Source organism: Ranitomeya imitator, chromosome 7 (genome assembly GCF_032444005.1).
Source record: "Ranitomeya imitator isolate aRanImi1 chromosome 7, aRanImi1.pri, whole genome shotgun sequence".
Taxonomy (NCBI): Eukaryota; Metazoa; Chordata; class Amphibia; order Anura; family Dendrobatidae; genus Ranitomeya; species Ranitomeya imitator.
The window spans coordinates 94,433,142-94,452,259 of record NC_091288.1 but is presented as its reverse complement, the minus strand read 5'-3'; the positions used below and the strand labels follow the sequence as shown (position 1 = coordinate 94,452,259).

The 19,118-nt window shown below is 42.5% G+C and overlaps 1 protein-coding gene across 7 annotated transcripts in view; it reads right to left on the bottom strand.

The window, feature by feature from the left end:
• The window catches only part of PARD3B (par-3 family cell polarity regulator beta), a 2,197,040-nt gene extending 2,178,718 nt beyond the window's left edge, over positions 1 to 18,322 (bottom strand). For 4 of the 7 annotated variants that reach the window (XM_069733662.1, XM_069733664.1, XM_069733663.1 and 1 more), the window contains exon 1: positions 17,578 to 18,322. In XM_069733662.1, coding sequence (XP_069589763.1) covers positions 17,578 to 17,697 — 120 coding nt within the window. In that variant the 5' untranslated portion in view covers positions 17,698 to 18,322. The remainder of the gene's footprint in view (positions 1 to 17,577) is intronic. The other 3 variants (XM_069733666.1, XM_069733668.1, XM_069733667.1) reach the window with 3 other exon arrangements.
• Positions 18,323 to 19,118: the final 796 nt, after the last annotated feature.

Below are 19,118 nucleotides of genomic sequence, written 5' to 3'. Positions count from 1 at the left end.
AAATGTAAACAAAACAAACAACAATATTCCATACCTTCCGACGATCAGTCTCATCCCACGCTGTAAATCCATCTGCTGGATGTCCTCATATGAACTTGAGCCTGGGAAATTTTCAGAATATTTTTCCAGGCTCGAGTTCATATGAGGACATCCAGCAGAGGGCGCATCACCGCAACTCGAGGTAACTACAGGTCATTCACCTACATTCCATTCATTCGCCGGGTTTTCACAGGCAGGGGTGGCTGCATTAGCAGGCTTCTGATTGTAAAATTAGTTAACCCTTTCAGATGGATTTACAGTGTGGGACGAGACAGATCGTCGGAAGGTATGGAATACTATTGTTTGTTTTGTTTCCATTTGTTTCAGGTGACAAGGGTCTTCAGGTGGATTACCAGTATAATAAAATATTACAACAACCTGTGTATTTATTTCATTAAATTACTTTGTAATAATGTATGTGTGTTTTTTTAACCATTTCATACTATTGGATTAATAATGGATAGGTGTCATAATTGACGCCTCTCCATTATTAATCTGGCTTAATGTCACCTTACAATAGCAAGGTGACATTAACCCTTCATTATCCCACCACTACACGGGAGTGGGAAGATAGTAGAGTGGCCAAGTGCCAGAACAGGCGCATCTTCCAGATGTGCCTTTTGTAGGGTGGCTGGGGGCAGATGTTTTTAGCCAATGGGGGGCCCCAATAACCATGGACCCTCTCCAGGCTATTAATATCTGCCCTCAGTCACTGGCTTTACCATTCTGGCGGAGAAAATTGCGCGGGAGCCCACGCCAATTTTTTCCGTGATTTAACCCTTTAATTTAATAGCTAGAGCGCCCATATTTTGTACATACACACTACTAACATTAGTAGTGTGGAATATGCAAAAAAAAAAAAAAAGGAATGTGAGATGGTTTACTGTATGTAAACCATGTCTTATATCATGTCGGGTTTGTGAAGGAGATAGCTTAAAAGCCAGTAATTCAATTGCCGGCTTTTCCTATCTATATATGTGTCTCACTGATTATATATATATATATATATATACACCCTTATACTATGTGTATATTTCTATTCTATCTATTCTATTGTAACCCGTCAGTGTGATTTTACTGTATACCGCACTGAATTGCCGGCTTTTCTATAGAACACCGCTGCGTATTTCTCGCAAGTCACACTGCTGGTCCATGTGTAATCCGTAATTTTATCGCCCCCATAGACTTTCATTGGTGATTTTTTTTGCGCAATACGGTGACAAACGCAGCATGCTGAGATTTTCTACGGCCGTAGAAGACCGTATAATACGGATCAGTAAAATACGGCAGATAGTCGCTGGGCCATAGAGAATCATTGTACCGTATGCAATCCGTATTTTCTGCACCTCTCATACGTCCGAAAAACTTGCTAGTGCGACGCCGGCCTTAGACCAGCCTGTGAAATACAGGGAGAATATAGTTTGGTCAGATGAGACCAAAATTAATTCTTTGGATTCCATAATATGCACCATGTTTGGAGGCCAAAGAGCATTACATATTGTCCCAAAAACAACATGTCAACAGGGAAGTTTGGAGGTGGGAACATCATGGTGTGGGCAGTGGTGTACCGTCAATGTTGGCAGGCCATGCATCTACTTTTGGGCCCATGAGCCAGAGGGGGGCCTAGTGCCGGCTACTCCCCCACCCGCTCATCATCCCTGGTTCAACTGTATCCGCATCCTGGATGTCGATACAGTTGAAAGCAATGATGAAAGAGGGAGTGTCAGCTGACTCCTCCCTCATTTTTCCATGGCGTCGGAAGTACTGTATCAGCACAAGCGATGCATGATGTCACTACATGGCACCTGCTGTGCTGACATGTGCGGGCACTTTAGAACACTCGCTGCAGAGACTGGAGCAGCAGGAAAATGAGAAGTGGCAAGATTTGTATTTTTTTTTTTTTTTAAATCAATGAGTAGTGGTGGCCCTAATACTCTATGGGGGACTATCGGTAGTACATTATGCTCTACGGAGGACTATGGGAAGCACATTATGCTCTATGTAACATAGTAACATAGTAACATAGTTAGTAAGGCCGAAAAAAGACATTTGTCCATCCAGTTCAGCCTATATTCCATCATAATAAATCCCCAGATCTACGTCCTTCTACAGAACCTAATAATTGTATGATACAATATTGTTCTGCTCCAGGAAGACATCCAGGCCTCTCTTGAACCCCTCGACTGAGTTCGCCATCACCACCTCCTCAGGCAAGCAATTCCAGATTCTCACTGCCCTAACAGTAAAGAATCCTCTTCTATGTTGGTGGAAAAACCTTCTCTCCTCCAGACGCAAAGAATGCCCACTTGTGCCCGTCACCTTCCTTGGTATAAACAGATCCTCAGCGAGATATTTGTATTGTCCCCTTATATACTTATAAATGGTTATTAGATCGCCCCTCAGTCGTCTTTTTTCTAGACTAAATAATCCTAATTTCGCTAATCTATCTGGGTATTGTAGTTCTCCCATCCCCTTTATTAATTTTGTTGCCCTCCTTTGTACTCTCTCTAGTTCCATTATATCCTTCCTGAGCACCGGTGCCCAAAACTGGACACAGTACTCCATGTGCGGTCTAACTAGGGATTTGTACAGAGGCAGTATAATGCTCTCATCATGTGTATCCAGACCTCTTTTAATGCACCCCATGATCCTGTTTGCCTTGGCAGCTGCTGCCTGGCACTGGCTGCTCCAGGTAAGTTTATCATTAACTAGGATCCCCAAGTCCTTCTCCCTGTCAGATTTACCCAGTGGTTTCCCATTCAGTGTGTAATGGTGATATTGATTCCTTCTTCCCATGTGTATAACCTTACATTTATCATCGTTAAACCTCATCTGCCACCTTTCAGCCCAAGTTTCCAACTTATCCAGATCCATCTGTAGCAGAATACTATCTTCTCTTGTATTAACTGCTTTACATAGTTTTGTATCATCTGCAAATATCGATATTTTACTGGGTAAACCTTCTACCAGATGGAGGACTATGGGGGACTATGGGGAGCGTGTTATACCATTTGGAGGACTATAGGGTGCAGTATACTATATAGAGGATTATGGAGTGCAGTATATAATATGGAGGGCTATGCAGGGGCCATTAGCTCTTCAAAGTTTATTATGGCTCCCACATAGGCCTCCATTAAGTAAAAAGGTTCCCACATAGCCCTCCAAATTTTATATGTGAAAACCTTTTTACTTTATGGAGGCCCACGTTTGAGGCATTAAACTGTATGCAAGCAATTATACAGTGTGGTGAGGTGTGGGGCCATTATACTGTATGTAGGCCCTTAATACTGCATAGAGAGCTGGGGGGGGGGGTCACAGTCAGGGCCAGCTCCAGGTTTTCGTGGGCCCTGGGTGAAAAAGTCTCAGTGGGCCCCTTTAGCACATACCACGAATCATAATGCACAGGTACAGCAGAGAAATATAGGTATAGTACAACGCCAAAGATTTCACTTATCACTCATGTAATGTAAGAAGTATCTATTGTAAATTCTACAATAGCTTATAAACCGGACAGTATAGTCATCCATACAGAAATATGGGCACCACATAATGCTCCATACATAATAATAAGCCCCATATATTGCTCCATACAGTATTATGGGCACTACATAGTGCTCCATACAGTATATGGAGCCCCATATATTGCGCTATACAGTATAATGAGCCCCATATGCTTCATACAGAATAATGGACTCTATATAATGATTCATACATAGTGAGCCCTATATGCGCCATACATTATATAATGAGCCCCTTATATAATGGGCTCCAAACATAAAAAATAAAAAATGAAATACTCACTTGTCCTTGCTGGCCGCTACTCTGCTCCGGACTCCTCAGTGTCTTGTCTTCCGGCTCTCTGCACTGTGACTGTTCAGAGCAGAGAGTGTGCTATAGTGACGTCAACACACCCTCTGACCTGAAATGTCACAAAGTCAGAAGACCTGGAAGACGCCGCAGCGGAGGAACGGGGAGCTGTAAGTATTGCAAGTACCGGGCCCTCTCGTGGGTGCTGGTACCGGGCCCCCATGGCGCGCTGGTGTCCCTGCCTGCTCAGAGCCCCGGCACTTGCCCAGTTGCTGATGCCAGCCCTGGTCAGGGGATCATACTGTGTTGGGGTTACCATACTTTGAAGGGGAAGTTGAGGTGGAGGTACAGTACGTTTATCATACTGTGTGTGGAAGAAGTCACTGTGGGAATATCATACTATGTTTGTGTGACACTTGTTGGCGTCATCCTCTATGGGTACAATGAAAAGGGAATCTAGGGCTTCAGTAGGAGGCAAAGATATGAGATATGCTCTTCCATGACCCCGACGAATATTTTTGTGTGGTGGGCTGCTTTCTTTACCATACAGCACTGGCAAACATCATATATTTGAAGGAAGGATGAATGAGCAATTGTAGAGAAATTCTTGATAAAAATCTGCTGCACCTACCAGGATGATGGAGATGGCACGAGGGTGGACATTTCAGCAAGACCTTGATCCCAAACACAGAACCAAGGAAACTCTCAATTGGCTTCAGAGAAGGAAAATAAAGCTGCTAGATCACCGTACCTGAATCCAATAGAACATTTATAAAAGGAACTAAAGCTCAGAGTTCATAGGAGCCCAGAGAATCTTCAGGATTTGAAGAGTGTTTGTGGGGGAAGAATGGGACAAAATCACACCTGAGCAAAGCTATTTTGTCCATACAGGAGGTGTCTTGAAGCTGTCATCACCAACAAAGTAATGAAGTATTAAATAAATTTCAGTAAGCATGTCCAATACATTTTCTCTGTGTCATTTCTCATTATTACACATAACTAAATTTCTGGACATCTATGGTTTGATTTGTTTGCCTGTGTGAATTGGATGGTTGGTTACCGACGTCTGATGATAATTTCATGTCAATAGCACCTTTAGAAATATATTTACTTTAGAAAATTAGTGACATGTTCAATACTTATTTCACCCACTGTATATGACTTCATACACATTCACCTGACATGCATTTTACAAATATGGCTCAACTGACTTGAAAGCAATAGGTTCATAGTCATAGGTGAGGCTACTTAGTTTAGAGGCCAGGAGACCTGCAGCTGGGTCTGTGCATCTCAGTACGTACTTAGACCACAAAACATAGATGAGTGAATCCAGCCTTTTCAGAGAGCCTAAATGAAGTTTATTCAAGAACAAGCCATCAAATAACAGTAAGTTCATATTTATTGGGGGAAATGTATGAACAAAGCCAACCGTTGAGGAGTCTTTAGCCAGCTACTCATATATTAATGCTGTCTAGGAGTTGCACTTCTATTCACATCAGATTTTATTGCAGTAGTAGTGACTCACCAGACGACAAGCTGGTGCATTCCACTGACCTAAATAGTAACAAAAGTATGATCTACTTAATTCTAAGTACACGGTAATGACAGGTCTAGCCAAGCTGAAGAATGAACAATCAGACTGATTCACTGTATGGGCTATATTAAGTATTTGCTATCTAGCACATTCACTAACTAGAACATGCTGCGATAAACCTAAAGAAGTTACAAAAGATACCAGGGACATTACAGAAGTTTTGATTGGTGGGAGTTCTTGTGTTGGGGCTCCCCACTGAAGCTCTCAGCCAAGTTATTGGCCCTGTTCTGCTCTTATTATCTGGAGATGGGCTCATAAACTTCAGTTATGTTGCACAAAAGTCAAGGATAGAACGAGCTTGACCCCTTCCAAACATTCGCCATATATGTACGGTGCTGCAGAAGCTGAATTCCCGCGAAAACAATATACATATACATTATATATATATATATATATATATATATATATATATATATATATATATATATATATATATATATATATATATATATATATATATACACACACACATACACACACCATATATACTCGAGTATAAGCCGACCCCCCTAATTTTTCCACAAAAAACTGGGAAAACTTAATGACTCGAATATAAGCCTAGGGTGGTAAATGCAGCAGCTAACGCTAAATATTAAAAGCAAAAATAGATACCAATAATAGTAAAATTAATTGAGACATCAGTAGGTTAAGTGTTTTTGAATATCCATATTAAATCAGGAGCCCCATATAATGCTCCATAAAGTTTATGATGGCCCCATAAGATGCTCCATATTAAAATATGCCCCATATAATCCTGCATAAAGGTTAATAATGGCCCCATAAGATGCTCCATAGAGACATTTGCCCAATATAATGCTGCACAAATGTTGATTATGGCCCCATAAGATGCTTCATAAAGATATTTGTCCCATATAGTGCTGCACAAACGTTGATTATGGCCCTATACAGACACTTGCCCCACATAATGCTGCACAATTGTTATGGCCCCACAAGATGCTCCACACAGACACTTGCCCTATTTGCTGTTGGTGCGATTAACCCTTGTCAGGCTGCATAATTTTACAACCTTAACAGGCTGCATAGGTACAATTGTACCTTCACATATACCTCCACTGTGGGAAGACTTTACTTGGTTTCAGAAACTAAAGTTCATTCAGCTACAAATGTTATGCTGATATCTATTGTTCAGTGTTGTTACTGGTCACTTATGTTGCTGTCAATTAAGTTAATTCAAACTGGGAGTGGCTTCTACTTGTCTTCCTGCCTCCCTCCTCTCATTAGCCATTTTGCTGTTCATCTCATTGCTGTGAGCACACATTTCTAGGCTTGTGAAGTCTTCAATTTCTTGGAAACGAAGGTAGGAAAGTCTCACAGCATCTAACAGCCAGTTATACCTTTATTCTCATTATGTGGGGACAGAACAGTCAAATTGTCTTTCAGCCTGGACTTGGCTTACATATATTTTGTATGAAACTTATCACTATAGGTATAATTTTTATACGAAAAATGGATAATAATTAGTATCTACATATTGTTTTACGATGTTTTATTTATATTCAGCACAAAATACGAAGCCAAAATTCATCTAGCAAGTCATCATGAGTGATAGTAATGCTGGATCTAGTTTCCGCCATAATCCAAGAAAACGTGTTTGCAGGTTAGTATAATTTTGTGAAAAGCCAATAATGTAGTATTTCGGAAAACTATTTATTTTACATTTTTTCATATTTACAGATTTACGTCTGACGAAATAATGCGAATGCTAGAAGAATCTGATTCTGAGCATGAGGATGAACCATATGTTCCATCTGATGATGAAAACTATGTACCACAAGTGGATGTTACTGAAGAAGATTCAGACATTGAACAAGAAATGGTCATAGAGCATGAAAATGAATACGAATCAGACGAAAGTGTTGAGGATGATTCTGTGCCTCAAAGTGCAGGCGACATTTGGACTGCTAAGGATGAAACTCAATGGTGCAGTAATCCACTGCCAAATGCACAAACAAAATCTCGTAATGTCCTACGACAAAGAGGTGGCCCTGCAGCAATCAGCAACCTATATACAGCAAAAGAGCTATTCAAGTCCATCATGACTCCCGAGATGTGTGACATCATATTACGGGAAACGAATCGAAAGGCCAAGAGAGTTTGTGATGCTTACAACAACGAACTGGTACAACGTTTTCCTGATTCTTCCAAACGGCCACCACAAAAAACATTCAAGCAATTTACTGAAACTGAACTTCATGCATTTTTGGGCATACTGATTGCTGCTGGTGTGCACAGAGCCAACAAAGAGAATCTGGAGGAAATGTGGAATGTTGCTGCTCTGCCTCTTATACGTGCAGCCATGTCTCGTGACCGCTTCAAGATGATACTCAGATTTATCAGGTTTGACAACGAAAATACACGTGCAGAACGTGTGCAAACAGATAAAGCTGCACCAATACGGGACATCTGGACAATGCTGAACAGTAATCTGGAGAGAGCCTACAAGCCATATCATTGTATCACCGTCGACGAGCAATTATTTCCATTTAGAGGTCATACTAAATTTACCCAGTATATACCTTCAAAACCAGCTAAATATGGCATAAAGATTTTCTGGGCTTGTGACTCATCAAATGCCTACCCTTTACAAGGTCAGCTCTACACTGGGAAACCAACTGATGGTCCTCGACAAGTAAACATTGGAGAACGAACAGTATTGGACCTAGTGAGCTCGTATAAAGGCTCTGGAAGAAATGTCACCACCGATAACTTCTTTACAACCATGGAACTAGCTAAGGTATTGAACTCCTGGAACATGACACTAGTTGGTACAGTGAGAAAAAACAAAAGGTTCCTACCTAACAACATGCAGCCTGCCAAAGAAAGGCCTGTATACTCGACAAATTTTGCCTACAATCATGATGCAACAGTCTGTTCATATGTACCAAAGAAGAACAAATCAGTCGTGCTTCTATCATCTATGCACATGACGGGAGAAGTTGAAGAGACACTAGCAGCCAAGCCAGAGATAATAAAATACTACAACATAACAAAAGGTGGCGTTGATGTTATGGATAAAATGTTGGGAGAGTACACTGTGAAACGACGAACATCACGTTGGACTTTGGCATTTTTCTACAATATGATTGATGTCAGTGGGTTAGCATCCTACATCATCTACAGAGAACACAATCCAAGCTTCAGGGCAAAGGATCAACGAAGAAAGTTCCTGAAAGATCTCGCAAATCAGCTGTGTATGATTGCAATTGAAGATCGTAGTACAAACAAAATGATAATGAGAAACCATTTTCTTCGAGGTGCAGTAGAAATGGTGCTTGGACGATGCATTGTGGTAGCATCGCAGCCAGCAGCTGGCCCCAAAATACCTCATGGTAGTCGTGGACCCTCCCCTGTTGTTGGTAGTTGCTATGTCTGCAGAGACCTGAGGCGAAAACAACGCAAGACTAGAAAGTCTTGTGTGGTTTGTGTGAAACCCATTTGCGATGAACACTCTGTAGCAAAGCCAACATGCATTACTTGCAAAGAAAATCAATAAAAAAAAGTTTCTTACATTTTCTTTTATAATGTAAATGAACAGTTTTTTACTTGTTTATAATAGTTAAATAGCATTATCATTAAAAAAAAATTTATGCTTTTTCCCTTGCATTATCTTCATTCAAAATATATGAGGTACATTTGTACCTATGCAGCTTGTTATGGATGCAAAAAGATCTCGACCCCTTATCTCGGAAGCGGGTGGAGATATTTTATTGAAATTTGGCCAATATATTCTGGACCAAAAATGTAGAGATGTCACGAAATTTCAGCCCTCTACGTCTTTTCAAAAAAAAGTTATTGCAATTTTAAAACGGAATAGTTACAATTGTACCTATTCAGCCGGATAAGGGTTAAACAAAAAAAAAAAAAAAAAAAAAAATCACTCACCTCTCCGTCGCTCAGGCCCCCGGCACTTTCAATATTCACCTGATTTCGTTCCGGCGCCGCTCCATCTTCAGGGTCTTCTGCACTGACGTTCAGGCAGAGGGCGTGCACTAACCACATCATCGCGCCCTCTGACCTGAGCGTCACTGCAGAAGACACTGAAGACAGAGTGGCGCCCGGTACAGGGAGCAGGTGAATATCGCGCAGCGCTCCCCCTCCCCATTATACTCACCTGCTCCTGGGCATCACAGACGGATCGCGTTATAAACATTTAAAAAACAAACAGTAAAATAAACAAAAAAAAAACAGATAAATATGAATCCAATATATACATTTATGTAAAAACAAAAAACAAACAGAAAAAAAATAAAGTACACACATTTGGCATCGCCGCTTCCGGAACGACCCGACCTATAAAACTGTCTCACTAGTTAACCCCTTGAATAAACACCGTAAAAAAAAAAAACTGAGGCAAATAATTATGCTTCATCATCATATCGCTGAACAAATGTGGAATGAAACGTGATCAAAAAGACGAATGAATAAAAATGGAATCTCTGAATACATCATGTTGTCCTGCAAAACACAAGTCACTGTAAAGCTCAGACAGCAGAAAAATTAAAAAAGTTATAGCTCTCAGAATAAAGCGATGCAAAAATAATTATTTTTTCTATAAAATAGTTTTTTTTGTGTTAAGACACCAAAACATAAAAATAAAAAAATATATATATATAAATGTGGTATCGTTGTAATCATACTAACCCAAAGAATCAAGCTGCTTTATTCATTTTACCACATGCAGATAGGCATAAAAAAAATAAAAAAAATATATATTATATATATATATATATATATATATACAGTGGGGCAAAAAAGTATTTAGCCAGTCAGCAATAGTGCAAGTTCCACCACTTAAAAAGATGAGAGGCGTCTGTAATTTACATCATAGGTAGACCTCAACTATGGGAGACAAACTGAGAAAAAAAAATCCAGAAAATCACATTGTCTGTTTTTTTAACAATTTATTTGTATATTATGGTGGAAAATAAGTATTTGGTCAGAAACAAAATTTCATCTCAATACTTTGTAATATATCCTTTGTTGGCAATGACAGAGGTCAAACGTTTTCTGTAAGTCTTCACAAGGTTGCCACACACTGTTGTTGGTATGTTGGCCCATTCCTCCATGCAGATCTCCTCTAGAGCAGTGATGTTTTTGGCTTTTCGCTTGGCAACACGGACTTTCAACTCCCTCCAAAGGTTTTCTATAGGGTTGAGATCTGGAGACTGGCTAGGCCACTCCAGGACCTTGAAATGCTTCTTACGAAGCCACTCCTTCGTTGCCCTGGCGGTGTGCTTTGGATCATTGTCATGTTGAAAGACCCAGCCACGTTTCATCTTCAATGCCCTTGCTGATGGAAGGAGGTTTGCACTCAAAATCTCACGATACATGGCCCCATTCATTCTTTCATGTACCCGGATCAGTCGTCCTGGCCCCTTTGCAGAGAAACAGCCCCAAAGCATGATGTTTCCACCACCATGCTTTACAGTAGGTATGGTGTTTGAGGGATGCAACTCAGTATTCTTTTTCCTCCAAACACGACAAGTTGTGTTTCTACCAAACAGTTCCAGTTTGGTTTCATCAGACCATAGGACATTCTCCCAAAATTTCTCTGGATCATCCAAATGCTCTCTAGCAAACTTCAGACGGGCCCGGACATGTACTGGCTTAAGCAGTGGGACACGTCTGGCACTGCAGGATCTGAGTCCATGGTGGCGTAGTGTGTTACTTATGGTAGGCCTTGTTACATTGGTCCCAGCTCTCTGCAGTTCATTCACTAGGTCCCCCCGCGTGGTTCTGGGATTTTTGCTCACCGTTCTTGTGATCATTCTGACCCCACGGGGTGGGATTTTGCGTGGAGCCCCAGATCGAGGGAGATTATCAGTGGTCTTGTATGTCTTCCATTTTCTAATTATTGCTCCCACTGTTGATTTCTTCACTCCAAGCTGGTTGGCTATTGCAGATTCAGTCTTCCCAGCCTGGTGCAGGGCTACAATTTTGTTTCTGGTGTCCTTTGACAGCTCTTTGGTCTTCACCATAGTGGAGTTTGGAGTCAGACTGTTTGAGGGTGTGCACAGGTGTCTTTTTATACTGATAACAAGTTTAAACAGGTGCCATTACTACAGGTAATGAGTGGAGGAAAGAGGAGACTCTTAAAGAAGAAGTTACAGGTCTGTGAGAGCCAGAAATCTTGATTGTTTGTTTCTGACCAAATACTTATTTTCCACCATAATATGCAAATAAATTGTTAAAAAAACAGACAATGTGATTTTCTGGATTTTTTTTTCTCAGTTTGTCTCCCATAGTTGAGGTCTACCTATGATGTAAATTACAGACGCCTCTCATCTTTTTAAGTGGTGGAACTTGCACTATTGCTGACTGACTAAATACTTTTTTGCCCCACTGTATATATATATATATATATATATATATATATATATATATATATATATATATATATATATATATATATATATATATATATATATTCCTGAATTGCTGGGTTTTGCCTCCCAAAAATCGAAAGGGAAAGTGATCAAAACATGTATCGGTAATTTGCCAAGAAACGGTACCAATAAAAACGTCAACTCGTCCTGCAAAAATCAAGCCGTCACAAGACTGTTGGCAGAAATATGGAAAAACCTTATAGCACTCAAAATATGGTGATGCAAAAACTAGTGTTTGCTATAAAAAGCGTCTTTTAGTGTGTGACAGCAGCTAAACATTACAAAAAATATATATGTACGGTATCGCTGTAATCACATCGACAAGAAGATTAAAGTCGTCTAATCATTTATCCCGCACAAGGGATGACGTAAAAAATAATAAAACCAGTTCTTCATGTGCAGTTGATTTTTTTTATTCCGAAAAAACCCAGACAGAATTTTCCCTATAAATAGAAGATGGAGTCACTGTGGAAGTTGTCTGGCCTGTGTTTCGGTGAGGACCGTCTTTTTAGGTGTACATAAAAGCGCGGTCCGCCACAGTTTTGTGCCCTTCTGAAAACAAGGACAATGCTGAACCCATTAAAAACATCACTTATTCAAATGGCCAAAATCGTCTGTTTGCCTACTTTGATGCCAGTTCTGGTGCCCAGAACCCACTTTGGCCAGGCTGGAAATACCTGGTTTTGATATGGGGCTCCCTGTTCTATATGTCTGCAGTGTGATATCAGTGGCCCAAAGTCATTTAACCCTTTCATTAATGCCCTTTGGTGCCCACTTTGATGTTTATTTTTGTGCCAGCTTTATAATTTTTGTAGCTGTTTTTAAGTGTATTCACATCAGGGCACCTCGCTGCATTGTACGTTATTAGGCTACGTTCACATTTGCGTTGTGCGGTGCTGCGTCGGCGACGCAACGCACAACGCAAACCAAAACGCATGCAAAACGCATTGTTTTGTGACGCATGCGTCCTTTTTTGGCATGATTTTGGACGCCAAAAAAATGCAACTTGCTGCGTCCTCTGCGCTCTGACGCGTGCACCAAAAAAGACGCATGCGTCACAAAACGCAATGCAACGCATGTCCATGCGCCCCCATGTTAAATATAGGGGCGCATGACGCATGCGTCGCCGCGGCTGCGCCCGACGCAGCCCGGCAGAACGCAAATGTGAACGTAGCCTAATAGTGAATAATGTGAAGCATTGTTCTGCATCACATTGTATTATCTAATAAGCCTGGGCCATGTTTGTGACTATGCCACGTACTACACCAAATATACTCTGACATAAATGTACTATGGTGCCTTCACTTACACAGGCTGGAGCAGTGTTTGACGCTGTCACAAATATTTGGGCTTTCAGTGCGGATTTTCCACCTAAAAATTCTGTAAGGTAAAATCCACTGCATATGTATCCTATCACTCCCAGAAGACAGAGCATTATGGTAAACTTTCTTTACTCTTTCAAGTGACTTTCCCAGGTGTAGCCTGCGGTCTTTAACACTTTCTGATAATTACACAGATCATCAAAAGGGGTTGCCACTAATGGACAACCCAGCTAACTAAATGCAGGACCCTGTAAGGCCATGTTCACAGGTTCAGTTTTTTTGGAAGCCAAAACCAAAAGTGGGTGCAAAATCCAGAAATGGCGCACACGTTTCTATTATAGTTTCCCTCTGATTGTTCGTCTCCTGGTTTTGGCTTCCAAATACTGAGGTAAAATACTGAACATATGAATGTCGTCTAATCTGGTGGACACAGATGGAAAATGGCCCCTGGGCAAGAATAATATATGGGCCCTTTGCAACCCAATTGCTACTAAAAATGATAAACACCTGTTTTGGAGGTATAAATGCCCCCCTTACCTCTTGCGCCCCTGTGCGGCCGCACAGGTTGCACCAATGATATGTCCACCCCTGGCCCTAATCAGAATAAAAATATCATCTACTGCAACAACGTCGTTCCAGCTATGTCAGCACCGCCGTTCCCTGAGAGTGACGTGACTTGTTATGTGCGAGTGGTCGTATGCAGAATTTACTATTTCAGCAGAGCAGATGTTTACCCTGACGAAGCATTGATGGGCATCCGCTAATTGCCTGTATCTGACACCTTATACAAGTCACATCACTCACTGTCAACAGTCAGCAGCGCTAACATCCCTGCAGGGGACAAGTATACCTGGCTAATGTTATATAGGGAGCTACGTGCGCATTTCCATTCAGGCACAACGGGGTCTGTTAAAGGAGCTGTCTTCTCTTTGGATAAATCCTTCTTAATCACTATAGCTCCCCCACGTAAAATAATAGCGCTATACTCATCTCCAGTGTGAGCGCTATTCTAGTGATTTCAGTGCCGCTGACTGACTGCAGGGCTCGCAAACCCCGGGAGAGCAGACACTGACATTGCTGGAACAGCTCCCCACCGGACATAACTAGCGGACAACCCCTTTAAGTTATAGAACAGGAAAAAAATAAGATTTTGCAAAAAGCTTTTTTTCTCATATTCTAAACAGATAAATAACAAAATCCAGCTGGGCCCCATAGTAATGAATGAGGCCTGTCTGGTGACAAGTAACATCGGTTATGCAAGGGACCCATTTTTTATTTTTTTTTAATATTAATTCCATTTTATCTGTTTCCAAAATAGAACAATCATAATCTTTGAATGGAAATGTGGACGTAGCCCAATTATCATTTTCCAGGTTCGTCACATGTTATCTATTACTAGCTGAAGAGCCCGGCGTTGCCTGGGCATAGTAAATATCTGTGGTTAGTTATAGCACCTCACTTCTCTTATTTTCCCATCACGCCTCTCATTTTCCCAATCACATCTTTCATTTTCCCCCTCACACCTCTCATTTTCTCCCTCACACCTCTCATTCCCCCCTAACACTTGTCATTTCGACCTCACATCTGTTATTTTCCGATCACTCCACTATTTTCCCTCACTCCTCTCATTTTGCACTCACACCTTTTCATTTTCACCTCACACCTCTCATTTTCACCTCAGTATATACATGTTTGTCATCTCCCTTATATATAGTATACACCTGTATGTCATCTCCTGTATATAGTATATACCTGCTGTGTGTCATCTCCCCTGTATATAGTATATACCTGTATGTCTTCTCCTCCTATATATAGTATATACCTGTATGTCTTCTCCTATATATAGTATATACCTGTATGTCTTCTCCTCCTATATATAGTATATACCTGTATGTCATCTCCTCCTGTATATAGTATATATCTGTGTGTCATCTCCTCCTGTATACAGTATATACCTGTATGTCATCATCTATATAGCATATACCTGTATGTCATCTCCTCCTGTATATAGTATATACCTGTATGTCATCTCCTCCTGTATATAGTATGTACCTGTATGTCATCTCCTCCTCTATATAGTATATACCTGTGTGTCATCTCTCCTGTATATAGTATATATCTGTGTGTCATCTCCTCCTGTATATAATAGTATATACCTGTGGGTCATCTCCTCCTGTATTAGACCTCGTTCACACGTTATTTGCTCAGTATTTTTACCTCAGTATTTGTAAGCTAAATTGGCAGCCTGATAAATCCCCAGCCAACAGGAAGCCCTCCCCCTGGCAGTATATATTAGCTCACACATACACATAATAGACAGGTCATGTGACTGACAGCTGCCGTATTTCCTATATGGTACATTTGTTGCTCTTGTAGTTTCTCTGCTTATTAATCAGATTTTTATTTTTGAAGGATAATACCAGACTTGTGTGTGTTTTAGGGCGAGTTTCATGTGTCAAGTTGTGTGTGTTGAGTTGCGTGTGGCGACATGCATGTAGCGACTTTTGTGAGATGAGTTTTGTGTAGCAACATGCGTGTAGCAACTTTTTGTGTCGAGTTGCATGTGACAGGTTAGTGTAGCAAGTTGTGTGCAGCAAGTTTTGTACATGGCGAGTTTTGCGCATGGTGAGTTTTATGTGTGGTGCCTTTTGAGTATGTGCAAGTTTTGTGTGATGCAACTTTTGCATGTGTTGCAACTTTAGTGCATGTGGCAATTTTTCCGCGTGTGCAAGTTTTGCGTGTGGTGAGTTTTCCATGAGGTGAGTTTTGCACTTGTGGCGAGTTTTGCGTGAGCCTAGTTTTTGCATGTGGTGAGTTTTGCGCGTGGCGAGTTTTGAGTGGCGACTTTTGTGTTTTGACTTTTATGTGGTGAGGTTGGTGTATTTGTGGTGAAATGTGTGCTGAGGGTGGTATATGTGTTCAAGCACGTGGTAATGTGTGGCCCATTTTGTGTGTGTGTTCATATCCCCGTGTGTGGTGAGTATCCCATGTCGGGGCCCTCCTTAGCAACTGATCGGTATATACTCTTTGGCGCCATCGCTCTTGTTCACATCTGGCAGCTGTGAATTTGCCTCCAACACTTTTCCTTTCACTTTTTTCCCCATTATGTAGATAGGGGCAAAATTGTTTGGTGAATTGGAACGCGTGGGGTTAAAATTTCACCTCACAACATAGCCTATGACGCTCTCGGGGTTCAGACGTGTGACTGTGCAAAATTTTGTGGCTGTAGCTGCGACGGTGCAGATGCCAATCCCGGACATACATAAATACATACACACACACATTCAGCTTTATATATTAGATGTCAGTAAAAAAGAGCCTAAAATAACACATGAACATAACCACTACATATATGGGTCAAAGCAAAAACAACGTAACTAGGCCATAAATATTTCAGCGTCCTTGCACCATTTTATGTAGCGAGAAACTTTTTGCACAGGTGCCCCCAAATCTCCAAAGTCCAATAGGACGAGCGCTCTGGACCATTACAGGGATGAGCCCCAGGACAGGTGATGGCGGAGGACAGGCGACGATGGAGGACTGGGAAGGCGGAGGACAGGCGACGATGGAGGACTGGGACGGCGGAGGACAGGTGACGATGGAGGACTGGGACGGCGGAGGACAGGCGACGATGGAGGACTGGGACGGCGGAGGACAGGCGACGATGGAGGACTGGGACGGCGGAGGACAGGCGACGATGGAGGACTGGGACGGCGGAGGACAGGCGACGATGGAGGACTGGGACGACGGAGGACAGGCGACGATGGAGAACTGGGACGGCGGAGGACAGGCGACGATGGAGGACTGGGACGACGGAGGACAGGCGACGATGGAGAACTGGGACGACGGAGGACAGGCGACGATGGAGGACTGGGACGGCGGAGGACAGGTGACGATGGAGGACTGGGACGGCGGAGGACAGGCGACGATGGAGGACTGGGACAGCGGAGGACAGGCGACGATGGAGGACTGGGACGGCGGAGGACAGGCGACGATGGAGGACTGGGACGACGGAGGACAGGCGATGATGGAGGACAGGCGACGGCGGAGGACAGGTGACGATGGAGAACAGGTGACGGCGGAGGACAGGTGACGGCAGAGGATCGGGACGGCGGAGGACAGGTGACGATGGAGAACAGGTGACGGCGGAGGACAGGTGACGGCAGAGGATTGGGACGGCGGAGGACAGGTGACGGTGGAGAACAGGTGACGATGGAGAACAGGTGACGGCGGAGGACAGGTGACGGCAGAGGATCGGGACGGCGGAGGACAGGTGACGATGGAGAACAGGTGACGGCGGAGGACAGGTGACGGCAGAGGATCGGGACGGCGGAGGACAGGTGACGGTGGAGAACAGACGACGGCGGAGGATCGGCAATGGTAGAGGACAGAAGAATAAAGCGCTTACTTTTTCCGTGACTTTGATGTACCTCTGTGCCGCCTGTTGGATTAATTCTCTCACGTTGATTTTGCCATCCTTGCAAGGAACAACAATTCCAGTCTTCCCAAAACACACAGTGACTTTCATGTTGACAAACACTGCCCCTGCCTTCCCGGGATACAAAGTGTCAGCTCCTTCTCCCGGTAACAGGTGTCAGTGCTGGGATCACAGAGTCCGGGCAGCGCACGCCATGCCTGGCGTCTGGCACAGGGCAGGGATCATGGGCACAACAAAACTGCGACAAAAATTTCTGAGGAATTTAAAACTTAAAAAAAGTTGGAGAGTTTTATTGTAATCCCAGCACAGTGCTGCCCAGTGTCCCTGGGGAGCAATGGGTGAACGCGGAAGGAAGGCCGGCCAGTGAGAGGCGGAGGGAGGAGGAGGAGGAGGAGGAGGCCGCGGCAGCCGCAGGTCTCTCAGGAAAAGCCGGATCCCGGCTGTGTGTGATGTGCGGGAGCGCGGCCGCTCCACAGGGGCCACACCGGGCGGTGTCCGGGCACAAAGTGCGGCTCAGGCCGGGATTCCCAGGCAGCCACTGCAGCGGGGAGGAGCGGAGCACCGGAGGCTGAAGGAGGAGGCAGTCACCGGCCACGGTCTGTGTGTGAGACACTGAGCTGTCCTCCCTCCCTCCCCCACACAGGACAGCATGGGAAAAGGAGGGAAACGGAGAGAAGACTCTGTGCTCAGTGACGTCACGTTAACCCTATGACGTCACATGTCTTACTCTCCGCACTCGGTTTCTTATGTGTCGTCACAGCAATTCTTTAACTCCTGAAGGACCAGAAGATATTCTTTTTTTTATTTACCTGCCTTCCCCATAGATGTAACTATATAAAGAGCTTGTATTTTCTGGGACACTCTGCAGATGTGCAGCTGACTTTTTTTGTGTGATATGTATATATTATTATCACATGGTGGATTTATTTTTTTTCAGGCTGAAATAATTAGGCACAAAGTTAAACTCATGACCTGGTGTTTTTTTCCTTGCAATTTTGTTTTTCCTCCCGTTGTATAGGACGCCCCCATTACTATCCCTATGGTCACATTGCATAAATAAGATTTCTATCCATTACTAATTCTATATTTATATTGTAAACAAAACACTGCCAGAATTTAACCCCTTAGTGACAGAGCCAATTTGGTACTTAATGACCAGGCCAATTTTTTCAATTCTGACCACTGTCACTTTATGAGGTTATAACTCTGGAACGCTTCAACGGATCCTGCTGATTCTGAGATTGTTTTTTCGTGACATATTGTACTTCATGTTAGTGGTAACATTTCTTCGATATTACTTGTGATTATTTATGAAAAAAATGGAAATATGGCGAAAATTTTTAAAATTTTGCAATTTTCAAACTTTATATTTTTATGCCCTTAAATCAGAGATATGTCATGAAAAATAGTTAATAAATAACATTTCCCACATGTCTACTTTATATCAGCACAATTTTGGAAACAATTTTTTTTTGTTAGGGAGTTACAAGGGTTAAAAGTTGACCAGCAAT